At 54.0% G+C, this 23967-nt stretch overlaps 2 protein-coding genes across 27 annotated transcripts in view; one reads left to right on the forward strand and one right to left on the reverse strand.

Moving 5' to 3' along the window:
* The first annotated feature begins 1968 nt into the window (after window positions 1-1968).
* PRPF40B (pre-mRNA processing factor 40 homolog B) lies at window positions 1969-22269 on the forward strand. Of its 16 annotated transcripts, none has more exons than XM_081061421.1 (26): window positions 2167-2330; window positions 8321-8401; window positions 9164-9307; window positions 9587-9652; window positions 10316-10343; window positions 10568-10593; window positions 10727-10837; window positions 11123-11243; window positions 11324-11348; window positions 11556-11738; window positions 11969-12098; window positions 12182-12246; window positions 12793-12957; window positions 13032-13140; window positions 13469-13619; window positions 14311-14444; window positions 15085-15199; window positions 15347-15438; window positions 19539-19655; window positions 19881-20018; window positions 20217-20312; window positions 20560-20646; window positions 20861-21038; window positions 21293-21354; window positions 21463-21606; window positions 21703-22269. In XM_081061421.1, exons 1-26 carry the CDS (start codon window positions 2328-2330, stop codon window positions 21793-21795), a joined length of 2664 nt encoding a protein of 887 aa, XP_080917547.1. In that variant the 5' UTR covers window positions 2167-2327; the 3' UTR covers window positions 21796-22269. The 16 variants fall into 16 exon arrangements, with proteins under 16 accessions (XP_080917554.1, XP_080917558.1, XP_080917547.1 ...); XM_081061422.1 differs by having other exon boundaries at window positions 20217-20303; XM_081061432.1 differs by having other exon boundaries at window positions 2140-2330; window positions 15085-15438.
* FMNL3 (formin like 3) overlaps window positions 22210-23967 on the reverse strand; it is a 49944-nt gene continuing 48186 nt past the window's right edge. For 8 of the 11 annotated variants that reach the window (XM_081061415.1, XM_081061411.1, XM_081061406.1 and 5 more), the window contains one exon: window positions 22210-23468. Coding sequence is in view for 3 of the 11 variants with exons in the window: in XM_081061410.1 (XP_080917536.1) it covers window positions 23380-23468 (89 nt within the window). In the remaining 8 variants the exon portion in view is untranslated. The remainder of the gene's footprint in view (window positions 23469-23967) is intronic. The other 3 variants (XM_081061410.1, XM_081061407.1, XM_081061414.1) reach the window with 1 other exon arrangement.

Below are 23967 nucleotides of genomic sequence, written 5' to 3' on the forward strand. Positions count from 1 at the left end.
AAATATACCTTCATAAGGACCTGAAAAACCAGATGAGAGGGGCATGGGAGGGAAGGATTCATTCTGGGGACCACAGTAGAGGGAAACTTCATTGTAGTTTTCATCACAATACCTAGACAGCCTCATATGAGGCTGTGGTTTTCAAACTTCATTACTGAGATCTCCAGGCATAGCAGAAGTGGTTTAGGGGTTTAAAGTTTTTCTTTTTTCAATGAGGTATTTCTTGGAATACAGAGACGCCTATTTTAAAGAGTCAAATACTTGTATAAGATTTGTTAAAAACAGCAGAGCCCTGCCTCCATCATCTCTCCCTTGTGGGAGGCAGCCATTTTCAGCTCTTTCAAGAGGTTTCTTCATATCTCTGGCCCTCCTGCAGCTGCGTCCCTCTCCAGGGGCTGAGGAGTCCAAGGGATGTGGAAAACCAGGTTCTAAATTAGAATTTTTAGAATCCTCAGAGTTCTAACACTAGAAAATAGCAGCTTCCGCCCCTTCCCCCCACACTCCCCCCCCAACACACACGGCCTTCCCTTCTGCCTTTGCCTCTGTCCTGCATTGAGAGAGGTTTATTTGTAAAATATGTCCTGTGGATGCCACTGCTGGCTCACACCTCTTGCTGCAAAAAGCTGCCCCATGGCTACCCCTCAGTCCTAGGGATGCCCACACCATCAGCAAGGTCTCCCTGGGGAGGAGAGATCCAAGGAAGAAGCTGCTTCATGCCCAGGAAGCAAGCCGGACATGGAATTCCAGGGTCCCTGGTATTCAGAATGCCTCTAAGGGGTAAGTGGTCTTTGGATGGGCAGATCCCCTTGGACTCCTCAGGCCCTGGGGGGGGGGACGCAGCTGCAGGAGGGCCAGAGATATGAAGAAACCTCTTGAAAGAGCTGAAAATGGCTGCCTCCCACAAGGGAGAGATGATGGAGGCAGGGCTCTGCTGTTTTTAACAAATCTTATACAAGTATTTGACTCTTTAAAATAGGCGTCTCTGTATTCCAAGAAATACCTCATTGAAAAAAGAAAAACTTTAAACCCCTAAACCACTTCTGCTATGCCTGGAGGTCTCAGTAATGAAGTTTGAAAGCCACAGCCTCATATGAGGCTGTCTAGGTATTGTGATGAAAACTACAATGGAAAAAAAAAAAACTACAATGAAGTTTCCCTCTACTGTGGCCCCCAAGAATGAATCCCTCTTCCTCTCCTCCCATCTGTGACCCTTAATTTAGGACTTCTACTTCGTATTGGTTTTTTCCCTACCTCTCCCAGTCTAGACTCTAAGCGCCTTGCAAGCAGACACGCGGCTCAGAATTCTTCGTATTTCTAGAACCTAGCACAGTACCCAGCACAGAGTAAAGGCTCAGCTAAGTGTTGATGGATAAAGGAAAACGGAAGCATCTTTTTCCAGGCTTTGGAGGGAAAGTGTTGGATCCTTTCTGCATCTGTATGCTTGGGGCCTTGTCAGTTACTGGCCCTGAGCGTCAGCGTATTCATTAAAAATTGCTTTGAGTTACATATAATTCCTTATCTAAACAACACATCTCACATCTTTAATACCTATAAAAGATGGGGTCCTTGCTCCAAATCTCAAAAATAAGTTAACTTCAGGGTAACGTGAGAAGCACACGTAGGTCCCATGAGAGCAGGGATTTCGGGGATATTTTTTCTTTCGGTTGTTGTATGCCCAGTACCTGGAACAGTTCCTGGCACATAACAGGTGCTCAACCAATAATTGTTGGATGCATTAATTAAAAAGCGCTAAAAATAACTACGCATCGAATGAAAAAACACGCTTTGCTACGTGCAAAGATACCCCTGTACTCGAATACTTCAGTGCAGCCCCTGGTCGTGGGAGCGAGCGCATGGGACCCAGCCGCTGAGAGCTGTGAGGGGCGGACGCGCCAGCCGAGCCGCGAAAGCCGGGAAACTGCTGGCAAAGGTCTGGAGGCGGCCGGCGGGAAGGGCGCGAAGACAAGAGAGTTGCAGGTTCACGAAGAGCCGGCCAGGGACGCACGACGTGGCTGCTTTGTGCCGCCCGGCGTCTGCCGCCGGGGCCGTCGGTCAGAGCCCTAAGTAGGTGCGCCCCGCCCCCCGGTGGGCGGGCCCTGGACCCGGCGGCGCAGGGGCGGGGCCTGGGTCTCCGCGCCGGGGGCGGGGCCGGACCCGGGCGATCCGGCCCGGTGTGGGCCCGGCTGGTTGACGGGAACGACCGGAGCCCCGGCCACCAAGGGGTGCGACCCCCCACTGGCCCCGCCCTCCCGGCTGCGGCTCGGCCAATCAGAGTGGCTTTTACTGGCGGGTGGGCCGAGCCGGCCCAGCTGCTCCGAGGTTCTGGCATGGTAACGTCCCCGCGCGGGGGTGGAGGGGCCCGGGGCGGTCCCACAGCGCCCCCCGCGGCCCGGGCCGGGGCCGGGGGGCCGGGGAGGTCGCCGGGCGTACCCGGGACCCCGGGGCGGGGAGGGCGAGGGGCATGAGCGGTTAGGGAGAGGAGCCCAGGAGGGGGGATGGGGCGGGGATTTGGGGAGAAAGGGTGGGGGAGGCCATGATGGAGGATGGCGGGGGGTGGGGTGGTGTTGAAGGGAATGAGAGTTGCGGGACTGGGTGTGGAGAAGAAGGGGAAGAAGTGAAGGGTGGGTTTGTGGAAAAAGGTCGGGAAAGAAGAGGGGGCAGGAGATGTGGGAACCACGGGACTAAGGGAGAGCTGGGGGCCACAGTTTCCCCTCCTGGGATATTTGGCGTGCGACATGCCCCTCCCCCAGTGCTTGTTCCCTTTGGAAGCCGTGGATGCCCCTTAAGACCTCTTGGAGACCTCCTCCTTCACTTCCCCCGCATTGTCTCCTGAGAGGAGGAGGGGGCACTGTCTCCTGAGGAAAGAGAGGCTTCCGGCCCCCACCCAGTGCTGGACAGCCCAAGAAATGGGAGAGCAGAGGGCACTTGGTCCCAACCCTGGCTCTGCGGTCCTCAAACTATGTAACAACTTTGTGTGACCTTGGGCAAGTCACTACCTGCCTTTGGGCCTCAGATGTCCCATCGATTACTTGAAAAAGGAGAGAATGCATAAGAATGATAACCCAGATCCCTTCCAGCTCCAAAATGGAGTGGTGCTTGAGAGAGTTCAAGACAACGGGTTCTAGAACGCGGGGAAGCAAAAAAAAAAAAAAAAAAAAAAGGGGGGTTGAAGATGAGACCTTGGGCTGGTGCAGAAAATCCCTAGGGATGTGGGGGGAGGGTAGGCACAAAGCCTGCAAGGCCGGGACAGGCCAACCAGGGCCTCTGGAATCCCGTTGGAGGGATGGAAGAACTCTTAAGTGGAGGAGGAGGAGGTTGAAACCTAACCCAATAAAGATGAAGACCAGAAGTAACATTCTGTTCTTCAGAGGGAGAATAAGATGGCAGGAGCCCAGAGAAGCAACGGAAGATATTTTCTAGGAAGATAGTTCCTTTGGGGAGCAGGAGGAATAATAAGGCTGGTACAAGAGAGTGGGGGCTAGGATGGTCTTGAAAACAGGGAGGGAGGGTCGGTGCTGTGTGGGGTAGCTGAAGAAGGGCAGCAGGTCGATAGTCCACAGGATAATTAGCTGGTCTCAGCCTCCATGATTCTTTTTGGCAATGGCTACCTCTTTCTGACAGACATGCCTTCCAGCCTTCATTTACCAACACAAGTCTCCTCAAGGAGTGAGTCAGACCAGGTCAACCTGGGGATCGCCTTTCTGTCTAAAGATTTCAGGATTGTGTGAGGATTGGGGTGACAAGGAAACAGGAATGAATTTAAGTGTGAGAAACACCTGTGGTACCATCATCCTTGCTGCAAGGAAACTTTGTGGATTGAAAGCACAGGCTTTGGGGTCAGACTGCTTGGATTCTAAACCTGCCTTGGCCATTTAATCTCTTAGAACCTTGGTCAAGTTACTTAATTTCTTTGAACCTCAGTTGGTTTATTGATAAAATGGGGATAATAACCTCTAAGATGGTTGCGAGGAGTAAATGAGTGTCATGGTATCTGGCTCATGATAAGCACTCAATAAATATTAGCTGTTAGCTCTTATCATTCACTCTTTCCATTCTCTTCTGTTTCACCATTTTTGTCCTTTTTTCCTTTTGTTCTTTCTTCTGCATCTTCAATTCTGAGATGCCCCTTAGATATGGAGGCTGAAAAGAATTGATTGCATCTTGGGGGTCCTTCCGCTGGTCCACACATGAAGATCAGATGATCTTCTCTCTTCATCTTCTCTCCTATCCCACAAATGCATTTTTGTTCCAGGGAAGGTACAGGATCTGCTTCTTTTTCAGGCCTCTTTCCTATATCCTTCTCACACGAGCTACTTCTTGAGATTCTCACCCAGAAGTATAATAAGATCCAAAGTTGTACAGGCACTACAGCAAGTGAAATAGGGGAAGAGGTGTTTCAGGAAAGAAAGTATATGCACCGCTCAGGGGAGGCTTAGGGAAAGGAGGGCTTTGGAAGTTCCATAGAAATTTATGTTCATTCCATTGCTCTGCCCTCTGTCCAAAGCATACCAGTATCTAAATCCTTGCCAGGGGTTTCCATTCCAAGTTAAAGATGGTCGTATACAGTTAGTTTTTTTATTGTTTAGGTTTTCCCAAGCCAGTATTTGATTCCAGTTCCTTTTCCCCGGCTACATAGATCTCTGCCAAGCTGCCTCTCTGTCTCATCGCAGTCTTTACCCAGATAATTTATACAAAAGTACCTGGGCAAATGTGCACACATGCACACGTTTGCCTCCTTTAGTATATTCTAGTATGCAAACATCTAATAAGGTTAAGGATGAGTCTGCGTTTCATGACAGTATTTTGTGTGCAGGGCCTTGCCTAGACACTCAGAGGAGACTTAAAAGAAAACTCAGTCCCTGAATGTCGGAGTGAGGAGACAGGCAGTCCCACGTGAAACACCCAGCAAACATCTAGAGGAGCAGGTCACTTGTTGCAAAGTAGTGTGGCATTTATCCTGAGGGAACACAGGTAGGAGTGTGTATCTATAGAGGATAGTCATAAAGGTAACCTGAAAGAGGTGAATATTGGATCATTGTAAACAAAGGGAGAGACAAAGTGGAGTAAAAAACACATGGAGTAATCTATGTGCAAAGAGGAGGGAAGCCATTGAGTCAGGAGCCAAGAAGAGTTGTGGCATGGGCCTTGTTGAAAGGCTTTGAATTTTGAATGTTAGATGAGAGATTCTATAGAGTGGGCAATAGGGGGCCACCACTGGTTCTCAAGGAAGAAAATGTTGGATCCTTGCTGATTTAACCATGGATTGCAGGGAATCCATGGCATTGAAAGCAGGGGACATACTGGAGTGAAAAAACAGACGTGCTTCACATGCAAGGACTGCTTTCAAGGGGTAGGGCTGGAGGGCAGATTAGATCCAGTCCTGACTTTGCCCCTAACCAGCCGTAGGATCTTGGACCCATTATTCCCCCTTAGTTTTCTCATCTGAAAAAAAGGGGGCTACACTGGGTGGTTGCCAGAGTCCCCTCCATCTCTGACATCCTGTATTCCCTGAATAACTACCAGGCCTTACCAGTAGCTTTGTTTTGTGAGGCCTGTCAAGACCACTCAGTCATTAAGTGAACAAATATTTGTTAGCACCTACTGTGTGCTAGTAGCAGGTTAGGAAAATATAGTGGGGATAGGATATCGGGGTGAGCAAAAGCAAAGCCCCTGCCCCTTAGAGTTTTCAGCCTAGTGGAGGCAATAGTGATTTCATTGATTCTGAGACTCACTATTTAACATTTCTGAAGTCAAGATTTATCTTAAAATCAGTGGAGTATCATGATTTAATTGGCAGCATTTGTTTTTATTAGTGCCACATATTAGTACAATCAGAACTGTACAAATAACTGTAAAATTCCAATGGACAGTTTCTGAAGGGAAAGGTACGTGGTGTACAAGCATGTAGAGGAGGGCACTGGCTGGTCCCCTGGGTTGGGAGGGAGGCTTTCCTGAGGAAATGATGACTGCTAGATGTGAAGGATATGTGGGTGAGGTGTGGGTTGGGAGGAAAATTACCCCAGGCAAAAGGGGATGTTGAGGTGGAGAACTGAAAGAAGGTGAGACCCAGCATCCCAGGCCCTCGCGGGTTTTGGTCTTTACCCTAAGAGCAGTGGGAATGCCATTGACAAGTTTTAAGCAGGGAAGTAACATGGTCTTAGGTGCGTTTTGGTGAGCTTGTTACGGCTGCCGTTTGGAGTGGATGTGGAGAGATCAGATGAAAGGAGTTGGTGGGCGTGGAGGAGGAAATAGGAGTAGATGGATTCAAGAACTCTTTAGGAGGCAACATTAACAGGACTCAGTGACGTATTGACAAGGAAGAGGGAAGTTGTGGAGAATGACTCATGTTTTTGTCTTGGACAACTGTGTGGATGGTGCACCATTCTCTGACATGGGCCACCTGGAGCCCGGTAGGACCCAAAGATGGTTACATACGTAGCATGTGGGAGGAGAGAGAGGATCTTAAGGCAGCTTGAGGTGGGAAAGTGTGGTATAGAGAATTGGATTTCCCCCATATTGATTAGTTTCCGACTTCCCACGCCGAGGAAAGTTTCGGGGACAGGAGCAGGTGTGATACAAGGCTAGAGGAGTTGAACACTGAGTCAGGGTGATTCAAGTGGGAGTGGTTTGTCTTATCTCCTTCTCTCCTTAGGACAAGATGGTTGGGAAGAGAGGTAGCACAGATCTTGCTGAAGGCAGAGGCTAGAAAGCATTTTTAAATGCTGAGCCTTCTCAACGTAAGGATTATTGAGGACGGGAAATCAGGCAGTAGCGAGGTGGCTCCTCAGCCAGCTACCACCTTTCCCTGGGCCTCTTCTCAACCACCCCTCACCTTTTAAGCAAAGGGGGAAGGGCAGAGCCTTGTAGCTGCATCCCCACACCTCAGTTCAGTTAAAAAATTTTTTTGAATGGGTAATATAGTCAGATGGGCACATATTCAAAAGTTACAAAAAGGCATATTAGTGAGAAGTCTCCTTTCCACCTCAGTTCCCCTTCCACCGATTTCTTGTGTATCATTTGTCTATGATTTTCATACAGTGATAAAACTTGACAGCACTTTGCATTTTTTCCTACTTGTTAATTTATCTTTGAGGTTGTTTCATATCAAGACGGTGAGCGTCTTCATTCTTTTTTATAACCGCATAGTGTTTCACTTTGTGTTTGTGTATAAATTCATAGTTTCTTACTGATGGATATTTAGGCTGATTCTAATCTTATGTTTTTACAAATAATACTGAACTCGAAATCTTGTACAGACATCATTTTGGCCATATGGGGCTTTATCTACAGGGTAAACTTTTCGAATTGGAAATTTCTATATAAAGTGTATTTGTACCTTCATTTTTCATTCATTCATTCAATACTTATTGAGTACCCATCATGTGCCAGATACTGGCAGGTGCCAGGAATCCAGCTGTCAACAAGCTAGATATGATCCCAATCCTCATGGAATGTTATTACACTCTGTTAAGGGGAAACGTAATTACAAAGTTGTGTGCATGAGGAAACTAAAAAGGGGACCAGACAGAGAATGAATAGGAAGGACCTGCTTTAGGTAGAGTCAGGAAGGCTTCTTAGAGCAAGCGATATTTAAGCTAAGAACTAAAGGATGGGATGCGGCCAGCATCCCATTAGGTGTAGAATGTGGAGACCTAGGCTGATAAAGCTTCACCCAGAGAGAGAGGAGTTCAGGATCTGGAGGGGAGGAGGAACAGAGCTAAAGAGTGAGCTAGGTAATTGGAAGTGGAAAAGGTCAGAGAGCAAGGAACTAAAGATGAGGCCAGTTAGGGGAGGGCGCTGGGAGTGCAGAGAGGAGAGTTAGGGAGACTAGTATTTATGAAGGACGAGTGACTGTGTTTAGAGGGCTTTGGGATTGAGTCTCTGTACCTGAGTGAATTCAGGTGGGGGAACAGGAAAAGAGGCCACTGCCTTCCTGGTTACTATGGGAATGAGAGGCCTCTGTTTAACTGGTTTGAGGAGGCACAACCTTGCCCACAAGCAGGAGAGGGGATGAAAAGCATTAGGCAGAGCCAGATCTGTGCTTGTAGCACAGCTTCCTCCATCTTTTCTGTGGCTTTGGCAAAATGGAAACTTCTAAAATAAAGTTGACGTCGAAGAGGCACGGCCAGCTGGCTCTGTGCTGGTGGAAGAGAAGAGCAGACCTACCCAGGGCTCAGAGCTGGGGGTGAGCAGGAAATTGGGCTTGGAGACCCTTCCTCGGAACTTTGTTCTCCTTTTTCACCCTCACCCCTATGCGTACCTTTTGCAAAAGCCCATCCTTGCCCATCCTGGGTCCTATGACTTTTCTCTCCCTCAACAGTCGGTTCCCGATTCTGGTCCCCGGCCCCCAGCAGCGCCTGCCCCCTTCCCACCGGGGCCCCCCATGATGCCACCACCCTTCGTAAGTTTTGTGTCTTTCCCTGGGCTTGGCTTTTCCAGCCTATACCCCTAGCTCCCCAGTCCCTAGCACTGCTGCACGGTTTTTGTGTAAAAACGCCCTCTGCTGCCCTTGGAAGAGGGACGGTCTTGCTGGAGTATTGGGGTAGGAGAAGCTGGGGTTCCCCTCTCCATCCATAACGTTAACAGTTCCCTCTTTGACTTTTTGTCCTTGGGACACACGGGCTGGGGTAGAATGGAAGTGGAAGGGAGAAGACCCCACTAGTTGTAAGGGCGGGGTGGGACTGTCTTTCTCTTTCACTACTCCTTATCTGTATTTACATATGCCACGCAAGTCAGCTGGACTAGCAGCTGGTGGTCATCAAGTTGGAGAAAAAGGGGTGGGACGCAGGGGACTGCGGATTGGGTACCTGGACACCTGCCTTCGGGCCTCTTTGGGGAGAGTTGCTGAAGAGCTGAAGCCTTCCAGCCGCTGTCTGGTGGTTACACTTCCCTTTTCCCTCTTCCCTCTCTACCTCTCAAGAAGCTGTGTGCTTGCTTGTTAGACCCAGAGGACCCCCACCCCACCCCCTCACCACCCCCAGTTATCAGTCTATCCCAGTGGTGAGGAAGGAGGCAGTGTCATGCTTTGTGCATCTCAAACTAAAGCCGTGGAATTGCCTCAGAGCTAAGGTGGAAGGCTCAGGTGGGAGACAAGTGGATGTTTCCTGCCAGGTCCCAGGCTGTGTCTTCTTGGCTAGTATGTCTTTTTTTTCCTCATTTGCAGATGCCCCCTCCAGGAATCCCCCCACCCTTTCCTCCAATGGGACTACCTCCCATGAGTCAGAGACCACCAGCCATCCCCCCCATCCCCCCGGGCATCATGCCCCCAATGCTGCCACCCATGGGGGCGCCACCACCAATCACACAGGTAATCCTCTCCCTTGCACCAGGGCCTCAGAGAACCCTGTCAGTTTAGCTGGGGGTGGAGATGAGAGTGGGCGTCTGGACTTCAGAAACGGGGGAGGGAAGGAAGGAGCTTCAGGCCAGGCCCATGTGGGTTCGTCTGCGGAATGACTGGAGGAAACCCCAGAATCCCTCGGGGTTGCCTGAGAAGGTGTCCGTGTGAGGGTCACAGCCCCAGCCGTCTTGCTCAGGACCCTGCTCAGCCTGTGCTTCTTTGTCTTCTTTGTCTTCTTTGTATCCATAGATCCCCGGGATGGTACCTCCCATGATGCCGGGAATGCTGATGCCAGCGGTGCCCGTCACCGCAGCGGTAAGCACTGGGGCCGGCAGGAAGCAGGCTCTGACCTGCAGCACTCCGGATGTGACTTGGAGTTCAGGGACTTGGCTCCATGCTTTGCCTCTTTTCATCGGATGTACCTGGGTCCCTGGCAGCACTCTCCACACAGTCCTCCTCTCAGCCATGTACTCAGCTCTTCTCGTTTCTCACTCGTTCCCAAAGGCGTATAAATTCTCTTGTTACTCACCACTGTGCCCATCTCCCTCAAGGGACACACTCATGCCAGCTACTGCTCACCCTCACAGAGCTAGCTCTCTGCACACGTAAATACGGTCCCTCTTCACATCTTCATTGTCTCTGGAGGAAACACCAGCACCTTCTTGTGCCGCTGCACGGTGTAGTAGAGTCTGGGTAGGACATAGAATTGGGCATCCACTGTGGAAGGCGTGGGCCTCCGAGGTGGGCTCAACAAAACACTCTGGCTTGAGGAAAACGAAGAAAGGAGCTGTTGTGCGAGTTCCCTTGGGGTCTTAGAGCCACGGCCCTAAAGGGTGGGGGAAGCTTGTTAGGGAGCAGAGATCCCTGGGAGCAGGACACATGGATCCTGGCCTGGCCTGCTTCTCTGTCCCCCATGGCCTGGGTCCTGGGGGCCACTGGGCTTGGCCCCAACCCTTCCCCCTCCTCTTTCTTCGGCAGACGGCTCCGGGTGCGGACACCGCCAGCTGTGAGTCTTCTGGGGGTCTGTTCCCCCCAGGCTCGGAGGTTGGGGGGTATAGGGGAGAGGGGACTAGAGCCCACCCTGGATCATGCCTGTTGGGATGCCAGGGGGCCTGGGATTTTGATGGGACTAGGGGGTACATATTGGGGTTGGAGTAAGGGAGGAATAGGTGGGGATGAGAGGGGTGTTGGTGCAAGGACTTAGCGTCTTTCCTTTGGCTTTTTTTCTAGCTGCTGTGCCTGGGACAGGCCCTCCGGTGAGTTCTTCCAGCTCAGGGGTCTCTGGGTAGAAAGGCTGAAAGTGGGGGGCTAATGGTTCAATCTTTGGGGTGCGGAGAAGAACCTTTGGGAAAGGGGTCTTGACCACCATTCTGTGCCCCCCTCCCCCAGAGGGCCCTGTGGAGTGAGCATGTGGCCCCTGATGGGCGCATCTACTACTACAATGCTGACGACAAGCAGTCCGTGTGGGAGAAGCCCAGCGTGCTCAAGTCCAAGGCGGAGGTCCTGAGCGGGGCTTTCTGGCCCTTCTGTCAGCTGCCCCGACCCTTCCAAGTGCTTGCTCTCCCGAGTCTCTGACCGTACACACTGTGCTTTCTCTGAGCCCGAGATCCCTGAGCACCTCAATCTCCCTAGGAGCTTAGGAAGTCCACCTTTCCCCATGTTGAGCCAGGCCAGGTGGTAGCTAAAAACCGCTGTGTCCCCTATTCCCTGGGTCCCCGTAGCCCCCCAACTGTGGCTGGAGGGCATACCCAGCCCACTGATGTCCTCTGACCCATTCTCTTGCAGTTGCTGCTGTCCCAGTGTCCCTGGAAAGAGTATAAGTCAGACACAGGCAAACCTTACTACTATAACAACCAGAGTAAGGAGTCCCGCTGGACCCGGCCCAAGGACCTGGCTGACCTGGAGGGTGAGGACGGGGTGGGCTCAGGCAGGGGCTCTGGGAGGGGCCCTTGCTAGCTTGTGACCCTGTTCCCTTTCCCATTGCAGCTCTAGTCAAACAAGAGGCCGTAGGGTGAGTGACTTGCCGCCTGTCTGTCTGTACTCGGGGCTACCTGAGGGGCGGGAGTGGACTCCATCCCCATGACCTCTGCTCCGCGGGAGGAAGAGCCAGCTCTCAGTCTCCTTGCGGAGTGGTCTGCTCTGGTGCATCCTTCTCCGGCCCCTGATCACCTCTGTCCCTGCTCTACTTCTGGACACTGCCCTTCTGGCTCACCTGCAGGAAACAGCAGCAGCCGCCTCCTCAGCCACAGCCCGACCCCCCACCTGCGCCTCCTGGCCCCACCCCCATGCCCATGGGCCTCCTAGAACCCGAGCCAGGTGGGAGTGAAGATTGTGATGTGTCAGACGCGGCCCAGCCCCTGGAGCAGGGCTTCCTGCAGCAGCCGGAGGAGGGCCCCAGCAGGTGAGGGCCCCCCACACGGCCTTCTGGATGCTGGCCTTAGGCAGGCTCCCAGCCTGGTTCAACCCTTGACTTCCACTAGGCCTGTCAGGAAGGGTGTGGAGGTTTGGACATGACCTCAAGGGCAGAAGAGGGCTGCTCTGGGGAGGCAGGAGGGGGTTTGCTGCGGATCATGCAGGGCACTGCAGCCTCCGGGGACAGGGTGCGGGTTCTGAGCCCCCTGTGCCTCCCAGTTCTGCTGGACAGCAGCAGCCACTACAGCAGGAGGAAGAGGAGGCAAAGCCAGAACCAGAGCGGTCTGGCCTCAGTTGGAGCAACCGTGAGAAGGCAAAGCAGGCCTTTAAGGAGCTGCTGAGGGACAAGGTGCTGAGGGGGGCGCTCCCAGGGCAGGCCTGGAGGGGGCTGGAGGGGGCCAGGCCTCTTGACCCCCACCTGCTCCATTCCAGGCTGTCCCCTCCAACGCCTCATGGGAACAGGCCATGAAGATGGTGGTTACCGACCCCCGGTACAGGTAGGCCTGGGCAGAGGGAGCCAGGCCCTCTAGAGCCCGTTCATAGAGCGACTGGGCGAGCGACTCCCTGAGAAGCCCTAGCTCAGAGGCCCCAAGGGGCCAGAGTCAGGAGCATGGTAGACGGGAGGGTTTGAGGGGAAGAGAAGCTACGGAGGTCCTCCAAGAGGAAGGGGAGGAATCAGACGTGAAACATTCAATAAATGCTTGTTGAATTGAATTGATTTGAATTGAGTTAATGGGGGAAAAGGGGCAGGATAGGGCAGAGCCCCAACTGCAGTTTGCGTACCCCAAAGCGCAAGGGCCAAGCAGTAGCAGCGTCCTGGAGCCCATCGCTTCCCCTCACTGCCTCTCCCCCTCCCACCTCTCAGAGACCTGTCTTGCCTCCTTGTACCCTGGAGCCCCTGCAGCCTGCTGTGCCCATGCATGGACCCCTCTCTCAGTGCTGTGGAGACCTGTCCCCCGTGTGCCATGATCCTGCTTTGTGGGCTCTGCAGGGTGATTCAGGCTGACTCCTCTGTTCCCCCCTCCCCCCAACTCCCACCCCAGTGCCTTGCCCAAACTGAGTGAGAAAAAGCAGGCATTCAATGCGTACAAGGCGCAGCGGGAGAAGGAGGAGAAGGAAGAGGCCCGGCTAAGGGCCAAGGAGGCCAAGCAGACCTTGCAGCACTTCCTGGAGCAGCACGAGCGCATGACCTCCACCACCCGCTACCGGTCAGGGACCTGGGCTGGGGTGGCCCGGGGTCTCTCTGCTCGGCCTGCCTACCCACAGTCCATATGCTCCACAGGCGGGCAGAACAGACCTTTGGGGAGCTGGAGGTCTGGGCGGTGGTCCCCGAGAGGGATCGAAAAGAGGTTTATGATGACGTCCTCTTCTTCCTGGCCAAGAAGGAGAAGGTAACAGTCACTGGGAAGTCTCAGACTTCCAGTTTTTGCTTCCTTACAGACCCTGGCCGTTCATTTCTCCAAATGCCCCGGGGTCCCCGCTTCTTACTTGGAAGCTGGTGCGGCACTTACACATCTTTACCTCCGCTCTGGGCCTCCAACCCTGGGCGTGGCAGCAGGAAGGAGTCCCCTGTGCTCCTTCCCCTTGCTGGGGACATGAAGGCCTTGTGCCTGGCCCTCCTGGGGTCCCCTAGCTGCCTGCCTTTCCCCAGTCCTCTCTGGCCAGGCCCACTTGGGCACTTTTGGCTGCCCTGCCTCACCCCATCCTGTGGCTCCCCAGGAACAGGCCAAGCAGCTCCGGCGCCGCAACATCCAGGCCCTGAAGGGTATCCTGGATGGGATGAGCAGCGTCACCTTCCAGACCACGTGGTCCCAGGCCCAGCAGTACCTCATGGACAACCCCAGCTTTGCTCAGGACCATCAGCTTCAGAGTAAGCCTGGGGCCCCACTCCCACCTGTCCCTTCCCCTTGCTCACTGACGGGCCTCCAGGGCCGCCGCACACAGCTCCCCTGCACCTCCTGCCCTCCTGGACGGCCAGGAGTCCCTGTCCGTCTCTGGACTCGGGAGCGGCCGGAATGCTCGGGACACTCTCTCCCCCATGGGGTCCACTGTTGACCTGGAGATGATGTGTCCTCGGAGGAAGAGCTGTGGGGTAGGAATCAGAAGGCCTGGAGATGATGGTTTTTATAGCTGATGTGAAGATTGTCTTAGATTGTCATGGCAGTGTTGGCACAAACTGGTCACGCATGTTACCATATGCTGTTTCTGCCCGGTGATGACTGGCTACATCAGAAATTCACCTTCTGAAGTTGCATCAAAGCTCATTTGGTTCCTGGTTCCATAAACCATGAAACCTCAGATCTCAAGAGAACTGATTTCATAAACATGATGACTTCCAGTAACTAAATGTATAAGAGCTAAATTCTTGCCTAATTTTTTTTCATACAATTAATTAGTGATCCCTCCCCAAGAACCCCATTCCGGTGGCGTCTGCCACAGAGCCCTCTGTCATCCTGGCTCTCCCCGGTACCTACGGGGACAGCATCCTTGAAGCAGTGGGGGTGCTGGGGTTGAGGGTGTCCCCTGGGGCGGTGCCCACTGAATCTCCTCCCTGCGGTTAGACATGGACAAGGAAGACGCACTGATCTGCTTCGAGGAGCACATCCGAGCTTTAGAGAGGGAGGAGGAGGAAGAGCGGGAGCGGGCCCGCCTCCGGGAGCGGCGCCAGCAACGCAAGAACCGGGAGGCCTTCCAGGTATGTTTGCCACCCCGATCAGAGCTCAGCTCTGCCTGCATCGTGGCCTCCCACTGTGCCCTGCCTCCTCCGCCAGGCCCACTGTTTCTCTGTGCCCAGCCCTGCCCCAGCCCCACCAGGCCTCTTGGTGCCCGCTGTCTGCCCCTGCCATGTCCCCTCAACTCAGCCCTGCTCCTCGAGGGAGACGAGATGTGTGTGCCACCCAGAAACTGCCAGCAGAGAGCACCCTAAAGGCACAGCCTGGCAGCTGGGCCAAGTTTATGTCTCTTTGGTGGGGAGCCAGACAGGCATAGCTTTTTGCCAGCTTGGAGGTGGTAGTAGTGAGGGTTACTTAACCGTAACACATGGGGAAGTTGAAACCAAGTCATGGGAAGGTTGTGCTGCAGGCAAGTTTCTGTTCTTTGCCTCCCAGCCTGGCTCACTCTCGTGTTTTAGTCTGTCCCTCTCTGTATTTACATTCTTTCCTTTCGCATTGCTCTCTGCTTCCCCATCTGTATCTCTTCATCTCTGTCTCCCTGGCCTGCATTTCCTCAATCTGGATTGTCCCTGCCCCTCCTGCCGTTCCTCTTTTCCTCCCCAGTCTTTGGCTCTGCCTCCCTCCCTGTCTCACTCTCCCTATCACTGGACTCTCCCTGCTCAGACCTTCCTGGACGAGCTGCACGAGACAGGGCAGCTGCACTCTATGTCCACCTGGATGGAGCTGTACCCAGCAGTCAGCACTGATGTCCGCTTTGCCAACATGCTGGGCCAGCCGGGTAAGGCAGCCGGGCTCCCCTTCTCTGGCCTGGCTTCCTGCCCTGCTGGGCTCTCTGCACTCCCACTCCTGGGTCCTGTCCTCGACCCCACCCCCAGGCCTTGGGAAGCTGCCGCCCGCCAGGCCCCCCTCCCTCCCTCCCCCACAGGCTCCACCCCTCTGGACTTGTTCAAGTTCTATGTGGAGGAGTTGAAGGCACGATTCCATGATGAGAAGAAGATCATTAAGGACATCCTTAAGGTGAGGGAGACGTGGGCTTGTGAATGGATGCAGGCTGGGGACAGAGCGTACTCCCCAGTTTGGCAGGAGCATTGCAGCTCACTTCAGCAGATACCTGCTGTGATACTTTACCTGCACTGGGGACACAGAAATGAATAAGATACCATTTCTGCTCATAAGGAGCTCGCAGCCTAATAGGAAGGTAGACGTCACAATTGTTACACAGAGGGGCAAGTGTTATTACAAAGACGAGAATCAGAAGAATTGACATTTGAGTTGGTGGAGGTCCTGGGCACAGGGGACTACAGGAGCGAAAGTGGGGTGGGACAGGGAATGGCAGGTTCGAGGAGCCAGGAGCATAGCTAATCTTAAACTGGTAGCTCACAGATATGTTCCTCCTGATCCGTACAGCGTTTTAGAAAAGTTTGGAATTTTTGTCACATTTTAAGATCAGGAGATAGCACATAAAAATCTGGATCTACAGCTTCTCTTGGGAATTTGGATTATCTAGAAGCACTGGGCTGGTTTTGCAAGGCATTCAGGGACACCCCCCCTGAGATGCCACTGCATTTTAGAAGAGGCACGTCATTCTTATCTTCACTACTTCTTATCACTTCCCTGTGGTGGCAGTGAGTTCAGCTGCCATTTACCATCGCAGTCGCACTGCATGTTGCTTTCCTTACACTGGAGAAGTAGTTCTCAATCTCCATGCCTATCAAAGATGGAAAAGGGAGCGATGGACTTGTGTTTCAGATGAAAAAAACAGAAAGCTTATTTCTTTGAGGAAGGGAAGAACATTCTAATGCATTTGAGGAGGCGGTATGCACATTTGTGAGGAGCAGGACCATGGAGGCAGACTGCCTGGGCTAAAAGAGCTTAACCACGTACTGGTGGTGTGACCTTGAGCACACTGTGTTTAACCTATCTGAGCCGCAGTTTCCTCGTCTGAAAAATGAGAGTTTTCCACCAAAGTGTGCCTGCTTACGGAGAGGGGTAGTAATAACGTGGCGCCTGTAAGGCGAGAGGGGTCTGAGAAGAAAGCTAGAAACACCCCACTGCACACACAGCATTTCTTTGAAGTCCTGTGTTCTGCCCTACAAATTCACGCAGGTGTTGTATTCTAATACCATGTTACTTCTCTGCCTAACACAAACTTAATATTTTAAAATTACTGACCTCAGGTAAGACATGTATTGTCTGTCCTGTGGCTTCCTCTGTTCTCTGGAACCACATGTCCCAGTTTGGAAGTAGAGCCCTGTGTGTAAAATTCCTTGAATGCGAAAACAAGCAGGTTGAATTTTTATCTTGTAAGTAATGGGGAGCTGGGGAATGAAATGATCAGATGACGTCTTGGAAAAGCCCTGGTGAGCGTGTGGAGTGGTACCGCATACTGAGGAGCAGGTGATACTAGGTGGTTAGTACCTGCAGCCTCAATACTACGGACAGCGATAGTGGCAAGTAATTCAAATAAATGTTGAGCTTGAGTCATCCTGTTCTGACTCCCTCCCAGACCTGTGCCCCGTTGGGGGGCCATTTGGTAGAAAAGTCTGAGTGGCCCTGGCCTCTTGAGGCTGGGTCAGAGGTGTGGGAGGTGGGGAGGGAGGCCAGTCAGGAGGCTGTGCAGTGAACCAGGTGGGACGTGAGCATGGGCTGGGCACGGGGGTGGCAGATGAGGAAAGAGCTGTGGCGTCCCAGCTGTTTCTGAGACTCCCTAGGTTTCCTCAGCGGTGCCTTCGGACGAGCAGGAGGGAGTTACGCTCCTTCCTGTTCGCAAGTACAGCAGCTTGCTTATCTTCTCTACTTCGAGGTTCTGCATGATATTTTTATTGACAGAAATGTTTCTGCTGTTAAAAGGAAGTTTTAAACCAGCACGATAGTCACTCATTGACAGGGGTGTGTGTGTGTGTGTGTGTGTGATTGAGGGAAAGGAAGAAGTGAGTTGGAGTTGGTAGGAGGGGATGATGGCGCCATTGGTGACAATTAAGCAGGAAGAACTGGGCTGGAGAAAACAGGAATTCCATTGGGGGAATTATTCTCAGAAACAACCTGGAGCAGGGAGGAATAAAGTATGTAGCATATATTCAATAGACTAATCATACAAAGTAGACATATCTAATCCCAGGAGAGCTAAATTTTATTGGACATCTGACTTTTAGCCAGCGAGGGGCTGGTACTGCCGACGGGCCTGCAGGAGGCCTGTCCTCGCCGAGTCCTGTCTCTTCACTCCTCCAGAGAAAGAAGCTTCCTTAGACAGTTCCCCTGCTTGGGCTCCTGCCTGCGGAAGGCCGGTGAGCCGGGAGTTCCCATGGCACCCCAGTCAGGCGGGCTGCGCTGGTGTCTCTCATCCCACAGGATAATGCCAAGAGCCCCGGACTTGGAAGCGCTGGCAGACAGAAGATCTGGGCCTGGGAGATCCATGGGGGCGTGGGACTGGGGAGAGGTGCTCACGGGAAATGATTGTTTGGGGGGATCTGCTGAATTGAAGTGTCTATTAAATATCCAGTCTAGTATGGGTCTGAACATGAGAGGTAGGAAATGAAATTCCTAGGGACAGTGCAGATTGCAAAGACTAAGTGCTGTTCAGGGCACAAGTGCATATAAGAGAGATAGTAAAAGAGGTCAGAGAGACAGGAGGGGACCCTGGTGAGGGGAGCAGTGAAGACATGAATAGCAGAGGTGCTGAGAACCAGGTGAGCTGAGCGAGGACCGAGAAGGGGCCCTATTGGGACATGAGCAACCTTTGGGGGAATAGTGTCCATGAAGAGGGTAGGGTGGGTGCAGCACACGCTTTAGAGTCAGATAACTCCTGGCTATTTATTGGTAGAGACCTCCCAACCAGTGGCTCTGAGCCTCACTTTCCTCATCTGTAAAATGGGGATAACTTATGTGCAAGGTTGTGAGAATTTAATAACATTTGGTAGTGTCTTGCTTATGATAGACTCAATATTCATTTTTCTTTGTGCTGCATTTAAAGATTTTGAAGCAAAGGAAAAGAGGCAGAGGTTGTGAGCTTAAGGAAGGTAAGAGCAGGGTGGCAAGGAAGTTCCAGGTTAAGTGAGGTATGTGCTTAATGGAAGGAGCCAGTGAAGAGATGAGATTGAAGCTTCACTTCCCCACAAGAGATTGATATGTTTGAGAAGGGCTGGAGAGCGTGGGTTGAGGAAGTCCTCTACGCAGGAGCAAGAGCATGCCTTTGCTCTCAGCAGGAAGGCTGGAACCAGTTCCAGCTGTGTTGAGGGAGAGGGAGAGGCTGGGCCCATGCCCCGGCGGACTGGAAAGCCAGGCTGCGAACTCCAGCGGCTCCACTTCCCACCGAGTTGTCTTGGCCGAGTGAGATAACTTGCCTAAAGCTCTGCTTCATTGGGGTTTGTGCGGATGAAAGGAGAAGTACAGAGCCTGGCCTATGGTGCTTGGAGAATGTGAGGTGTTTTTAATATTGTTTGGGGGTTGTGCACCTGGTTGGCCTGTTTCTCCCGTGGACCATGTCACCTGTGGGTGTAGTGCCTCTAAGTACGGGCTTTGGCGTTCAAAAGAGCTGGGGTAGAGTTCTCGCTCAGCCGTCTGCTAATGAGCTGTGAGACTGGGCAAGTTCTCTAGTTTCTCCAAACCGTGGTTTTTCTCTTCCACGTAAAAGTAGGAGACTAGAATTTGTGTTTCAATTTTGACAGGTGAGGATTCAATGAGATAATGTGTGTGAAGCACTCAGCGTGGTAGCTGGTACATAGTAAGCACTCAATAATACAGCCAAAGGGAGGGACCAGCAGAGGCTGGCTGAGCGTGCAAGGAAGTGACTGAGCAGCAGAAGGGTCCAGCAGGGGCCCAGGCTTGAAGCCAAAGGAACAAAGAACTAATTGTGAAAAAGTCAGGCATCGATCAGCAGACATCACACACACACACACACACCCCTCCCCGCCCTCCCTGTGTGATCCAACCCTCCAGCAACTGTGACACCAGGGTAGGCCCAGAGGCTTAATCATCGGAAGGTGAGGACTCGGGACAGGACTCTGAGCGCACCCCAGTCCGTGCGTCTCCTGGGGAGGGGACTTCGTGAGCATCCCGCAGTCGGACCCCTATGCCTGCCCTGGAGGTGCCCCTGGCTTCATGCGCTGCTGTGCCCACAGGACCGGGGCTTCTGTGTGGACGTGAACACAGCCTTTGAGGACTTCGCCCACGTCATAAGCTTTGACAAGAGGGCTGCCGCGCTGGACGCAGGCAACATCAAGCTGACCTTCAATAGTGTGAGGGGTCAGGCGGGGCGGGGCTGCAGCCAGGGCGCCTGCTCAGACTCACCCCTGTGTCTTGTTCCATTCCTTCTCGCTCACTGTCCCCGTATAACCACCCCCAGTTCAGGGGATGATGGTAGGAGCCCAGACCCCAACTTCCCACCTCCTAAAGTATACCTGAGAGGGGCCCGGGCACCCACCCTCCTGGTTGACCCTGTTCTGTGTGCTTTCTGCCCTCAGCTGCTGGAGAAAGCAGAGGCGCGGGAGCGAGAGCGGGAGAAGGAGGAGGCACGCAGGCTGCGGCGCAGGGAGGCTGCCTTTCGAAGCATGCTGAGGCAGGCCGTGCCGGCCCTGGAGCTGGGCACCGCCTGGGAAGAGGTCAGGGCTGCAGCCGGGCGCCACGCCGCCCGTCCTGAGGGCAGCCTTGCTGCTCCACCACTGGTGGCTCACCCCGGTCCGCACAGCTGGCTTCGGCTCCGGCTCCCTTCCTTCCTCCGCCCTAGCCCTGCCCTGCGCTCACGGCGGCGCCCAGGCCGTGCCGGGGCCGGTCTCATCAGCCGTGCTCTCCCGTTCAAGGTCCGTGAGCGCTTTGTGTGCGACTCAGCCTTTGAGCAGATCACCCTGGAGTCGGAACGGATCCGGCTCTTCCGGGAGTTCCTGCAGGTACTAGAGGTGAGGCACACCTGGTCCGCTTAAAGGCCCGCGGCGAGGCAGAGCCGGGCGCTCGAACACCCAAGGCCAGCCGCACCGTTTTCCAGCCCTGCAGCTCTCCTTTCTGGGCAACTTAAGGGGGGCGGCTCCTAGATGCCCTGGGTAGGCCTAAGTCTTGAGCCTCGGAGGCGAAACAGCTCTTAGGTTGCAGGGCCCTTGCTGAGTCTAACCCTGGTGCCTTCCTCACCCCTCGCTTTGCCCGTACCAGACTGAATGCCAGCACCTTCACACCAAAGGCCGAAAGCACGGCAGAAAGGGCAAGAAGCACCATCGCAAGCGTTCCCACTCGCCCTCAGTGAGTTGGCAGGTAGAGGGAGGTGGGTGAGGCTGGACTGTCTTGGGGAAATCAGAACTACTTTTCTTACTTTTTCCCGACATCACCTCCCGTGGAAGGAGATTTAAGGATTCCTTTGGCCCTGGATCCTGCTCTTTGCCCCCAACTCCCAGACTTGAGGGCGTCTGAAGGCCAGGGAACCTCCATGCTGACATGTTTCTGCTTATCTGCCCAGGGCTCTGAGTCAGAAGAGGAGGAATTGCCTCCACCGTCTCTCCGGCCCCCCAAACGGAGGCGGCGGAACCCTTCTGAGTCTGGCTCTGAGCCCTCTTCCTCACTTGAGTCAGTTGAAAGTGGGGGTACTGCCCTTGGAGGACGGAGCTCCCCATCCTCCCGCCTTCTCCTTGGATCAGGTAAGAGTTGAGAGCTAGAGAAGTTGACTCAGACCAAGAGGAAGCCCTGGGGAGCCCCCGTCCCAGAGGGGAGAGTGGAGAGGGAGGGTAGGAAGAAATTCCCATGCCTGCCCAGGGAGAAGGGAGGAAAACGACTGAGACCTCAGGCAGGCCCGTCTCAGGAGTGAGCAGACAGACGGATGGACTGTGGCAGAGGAAAGGGTGAGTCCTGCCTTCTCCCATGGCACTTAGACGGGGGGGTTCTCTATCTCCAGATCATGGCCTTCGGAAAGCCAAGAAACCAAAAAAGAAAACTAAGAAGAGAAGACACAAGTCGGTGCGTAAAGAAGAGCTTCTGCCCACGGCCCGGCTATTGTGTGAGACCTCTTCCACCCGCCTCCGGGCTGCCCTTCACAGGAACTGAGGCGGCTCTGGGGTCTTACAGAACAGTCCTGAGAGCGAGACAGACCCTGAGGAGAAACCTGGCAAGGAGAGTGAGGAAAAAGAGCCGGAACAGGACAAGGACAGGGAGCTCCGGCTGGTCGAGCTCCCTAACCGCTCCCCAGGTTTTGGAATCAAGAAGGAGAAGGTGAGAGGCAGGTCCACGGCCCGGCCCACGTAGTGCTCTGTCCGGGCGTCCGCAGCCCTCAGGGGAGGCGCTGGGTGAGCTGTGCCTTTGTTCCAGACGGGCTGGGACACGTCAGAAAGCGAGCTGAGCGAGGGTGAGCTGGAAAGGCGGCGGCGGACACTCCTGCAGCAGCTAGATGACCACCAGTGACCCCACAAGCTGCGCAGCCTCGGGTCTGTGTGAGGCTGTGGCTCCACGACACCCTCACCGTCTGCCAGACGCCTTCCTTAGGCTGGTGTGCATCCACCTTTTCTCAAGTAACCCCACCCCCGACACACCACTGCTGGTACCTCCCCAGGTTGCTGGTGGTGTTGAAGGGCCCCCCACTTCCCGGACAAGTAGCGCAGTCCTTGCCCTCAGCCCCAGACCAGAGCTTGGTGGTGTATGGCACGCGGGGTGGGTGGTGCCAGTAGGAAAAATGTGACAAGGGGCCTCCAGGGAAGAGGGACAGGCTGGTGGACACAACCTGGGTGGCAGAGGGTGGGGTCCTACCCTCTAGCATCGGTGCCTGCTTCTGCCTGCCTGGGCCCTAGGGCTCAACCACTCCTTCCTCCAACCCTGGGACCCAGTGGATGTGTGTTTTATTTTGTTTTTGTTTTTTAAATAACAATATTTATAACATGACCAGTGGCTCTTTTGTCTTCCCCATTTGCAACTGGGACCCGCTGGGGACTAGGCAGGTCCCCCCATGGCCAGCAGAGGGCACCAGCGTCTCGTGGCAGGCCTGCCTCCCTTTGTGTGGTTGGAGGGCACCCAGCCTGGTTCCCTTCTCCAGGCTTCTGCGCTCACCTCCCCCAAGCAGATGGCAGCTCTGCCCAGCCTCCTTTCTATCCCTGTGGCTCCGATGAGGCTAAATGGCCACCCTAACCCTCCACACTCAGAAAGAGAAGACAGAGGCCTGGTGCTTCAAGCCTTTGTTGAAAGAAGGGCTAGGGTTTATGTACAAGAGAGTAGGGAGATGGTACATGTACAAAAACGATTGGGCTCCTGCATTCCCTTCCAGGACCTAAGAAACTTCCAGGGGACTGAGAAAATAGCCAACTAAGACCACCATGTCCCCGCCCCCCAAAATAAAAGCTGAGGAAAGGAGGTGAAGATGCTGTTGGCACACCCTTTCTCTAGCTGTCTTAGGGCTGGGGCAGAGAAAACCCCTTTGCCCACCTCGGCAAGGACAGAGTCAGCTGGAATGGAAAGGGCAGCGAGCGTGGCATCTCTCCTCTACCCTTATGACCAGGGCACGGCTGAGCAAGAGGCACAGGCTTACGAGGGCCTTGCTCCTGGTAAAAGATGATCTGAGATTGGCAGGGTCCCAGGGCTCCCCAAGTCGGGACATTCCTAGACCGCAGTTGACCATAGGGCTGTGAAAAGGAAGGGAGAAAAACAAGGGAGAGTTGCTTTCTCTCGTCCCTCTGGCTCTAATGACAGAGGGGCCTAGATGCCCCAATGTAGGCTAAAGCTGGAAATGGTTTCTCCACCCTGGGCTGACCCTTGGTGACCCTTTGGGAAATGAAGTTGAAGACCTTGGGGGCAAAGTGCAGTACTGCAGGCACCAGGGCCATGCCAGGCCCCAAAAGACCTGGTGCCCAGTTGGCGGCAGGCGAGATGCAGCTTCGACAGCTGGGTAGACACTGGGTTGGGAGCAGCATAGCCCTCTGCTGGGCCCTTGGCGGATTCCAGGGCTCCAGGTCCACTGGCAAGACTCAGGGTAGAAGTGCTTCTGCCTCCTGGAGGGTCTCAGTGGGGGCCTGGAGCCCGAGGGGGGCCACTGGGTGGTGTGGCACTCCTGGCTAGGTGGCGAACGACAATGGGCTGGCAGTGGAGGCCTGTGGGGGAGACAGGCCCGTGAACAGGCAGGCAGCCAGGCGAGGCCCACCCGGGTGGGACAGCCCGTTCAGGAGCAGCCCACAAGCTGCTTGGGGCTCTGTTTTCAGAGGTTCTGGTGAGGGTGACTGGAGGCCACTGGGCAGTGGCAGAAATAAGGTCGCCTCCGCAAGAGCCAGAATTTGGGAAGAGACTCCACATGGACTAGCTAGTGGGAAATGGGTCCAGCGAATCGGATGCCCCTGTGGTAGAAGCCACGGCCAGAGCTCTCATGAGGAGGGGCCGCAAGGAGAAGCAAGAACACGACGCCTGGCCCAGCAACGGAGCCGAAGGCTCAAGCCATCAGAGGCCGTGGCCTGGTCCCAGCCACTCTGGGAGCTCCCTGCGTCTTCTATCCCTTAGTAGAAGCTAGGACAGCATTAGAAGCTAGGACAGGGAGAGACACCACTTCCCTGAGGGCACATGCAGGACATAAGCCACGCTTCTCAGAGCATGGGGCAT

The sequence above is a fragment of the Rhinolophus hipposideros genome (assembly GCF_964194185.1).
Source record: "Rhinolophus hipposideros genome assembly, chromosome: 9".
Taxonomy (NCBI): Eukaryota; Metazoa; Chordata; class Mammalia; order Chiroptera; family Rhinolophidae; genus Rhinolophus; species Rhinolophus hipposideros.

What these genes read in the sequence shown, in the direction of transcription:
- PRPF40B (XM_081061425.1), top strand. An exon ending in AGGAGCTGCTGAGGGACAAG is followed by an intron (nt 12,099 to 12,181) that starts GTGCTGAGGGGG and finishes GCTCCATTCCAG; the next exon opens with GCTGTCCCCTCCAACGCCTC. An exon ending in CCGCCTTCTCCTTGGATCAG is followed by an intron (nt 21,039 to 21,292) that starts GTAAGAGTTGAG and finishes CTCTATCTCCAG; the next exon opens with ATCATGGCCTTCGGAAAGCC.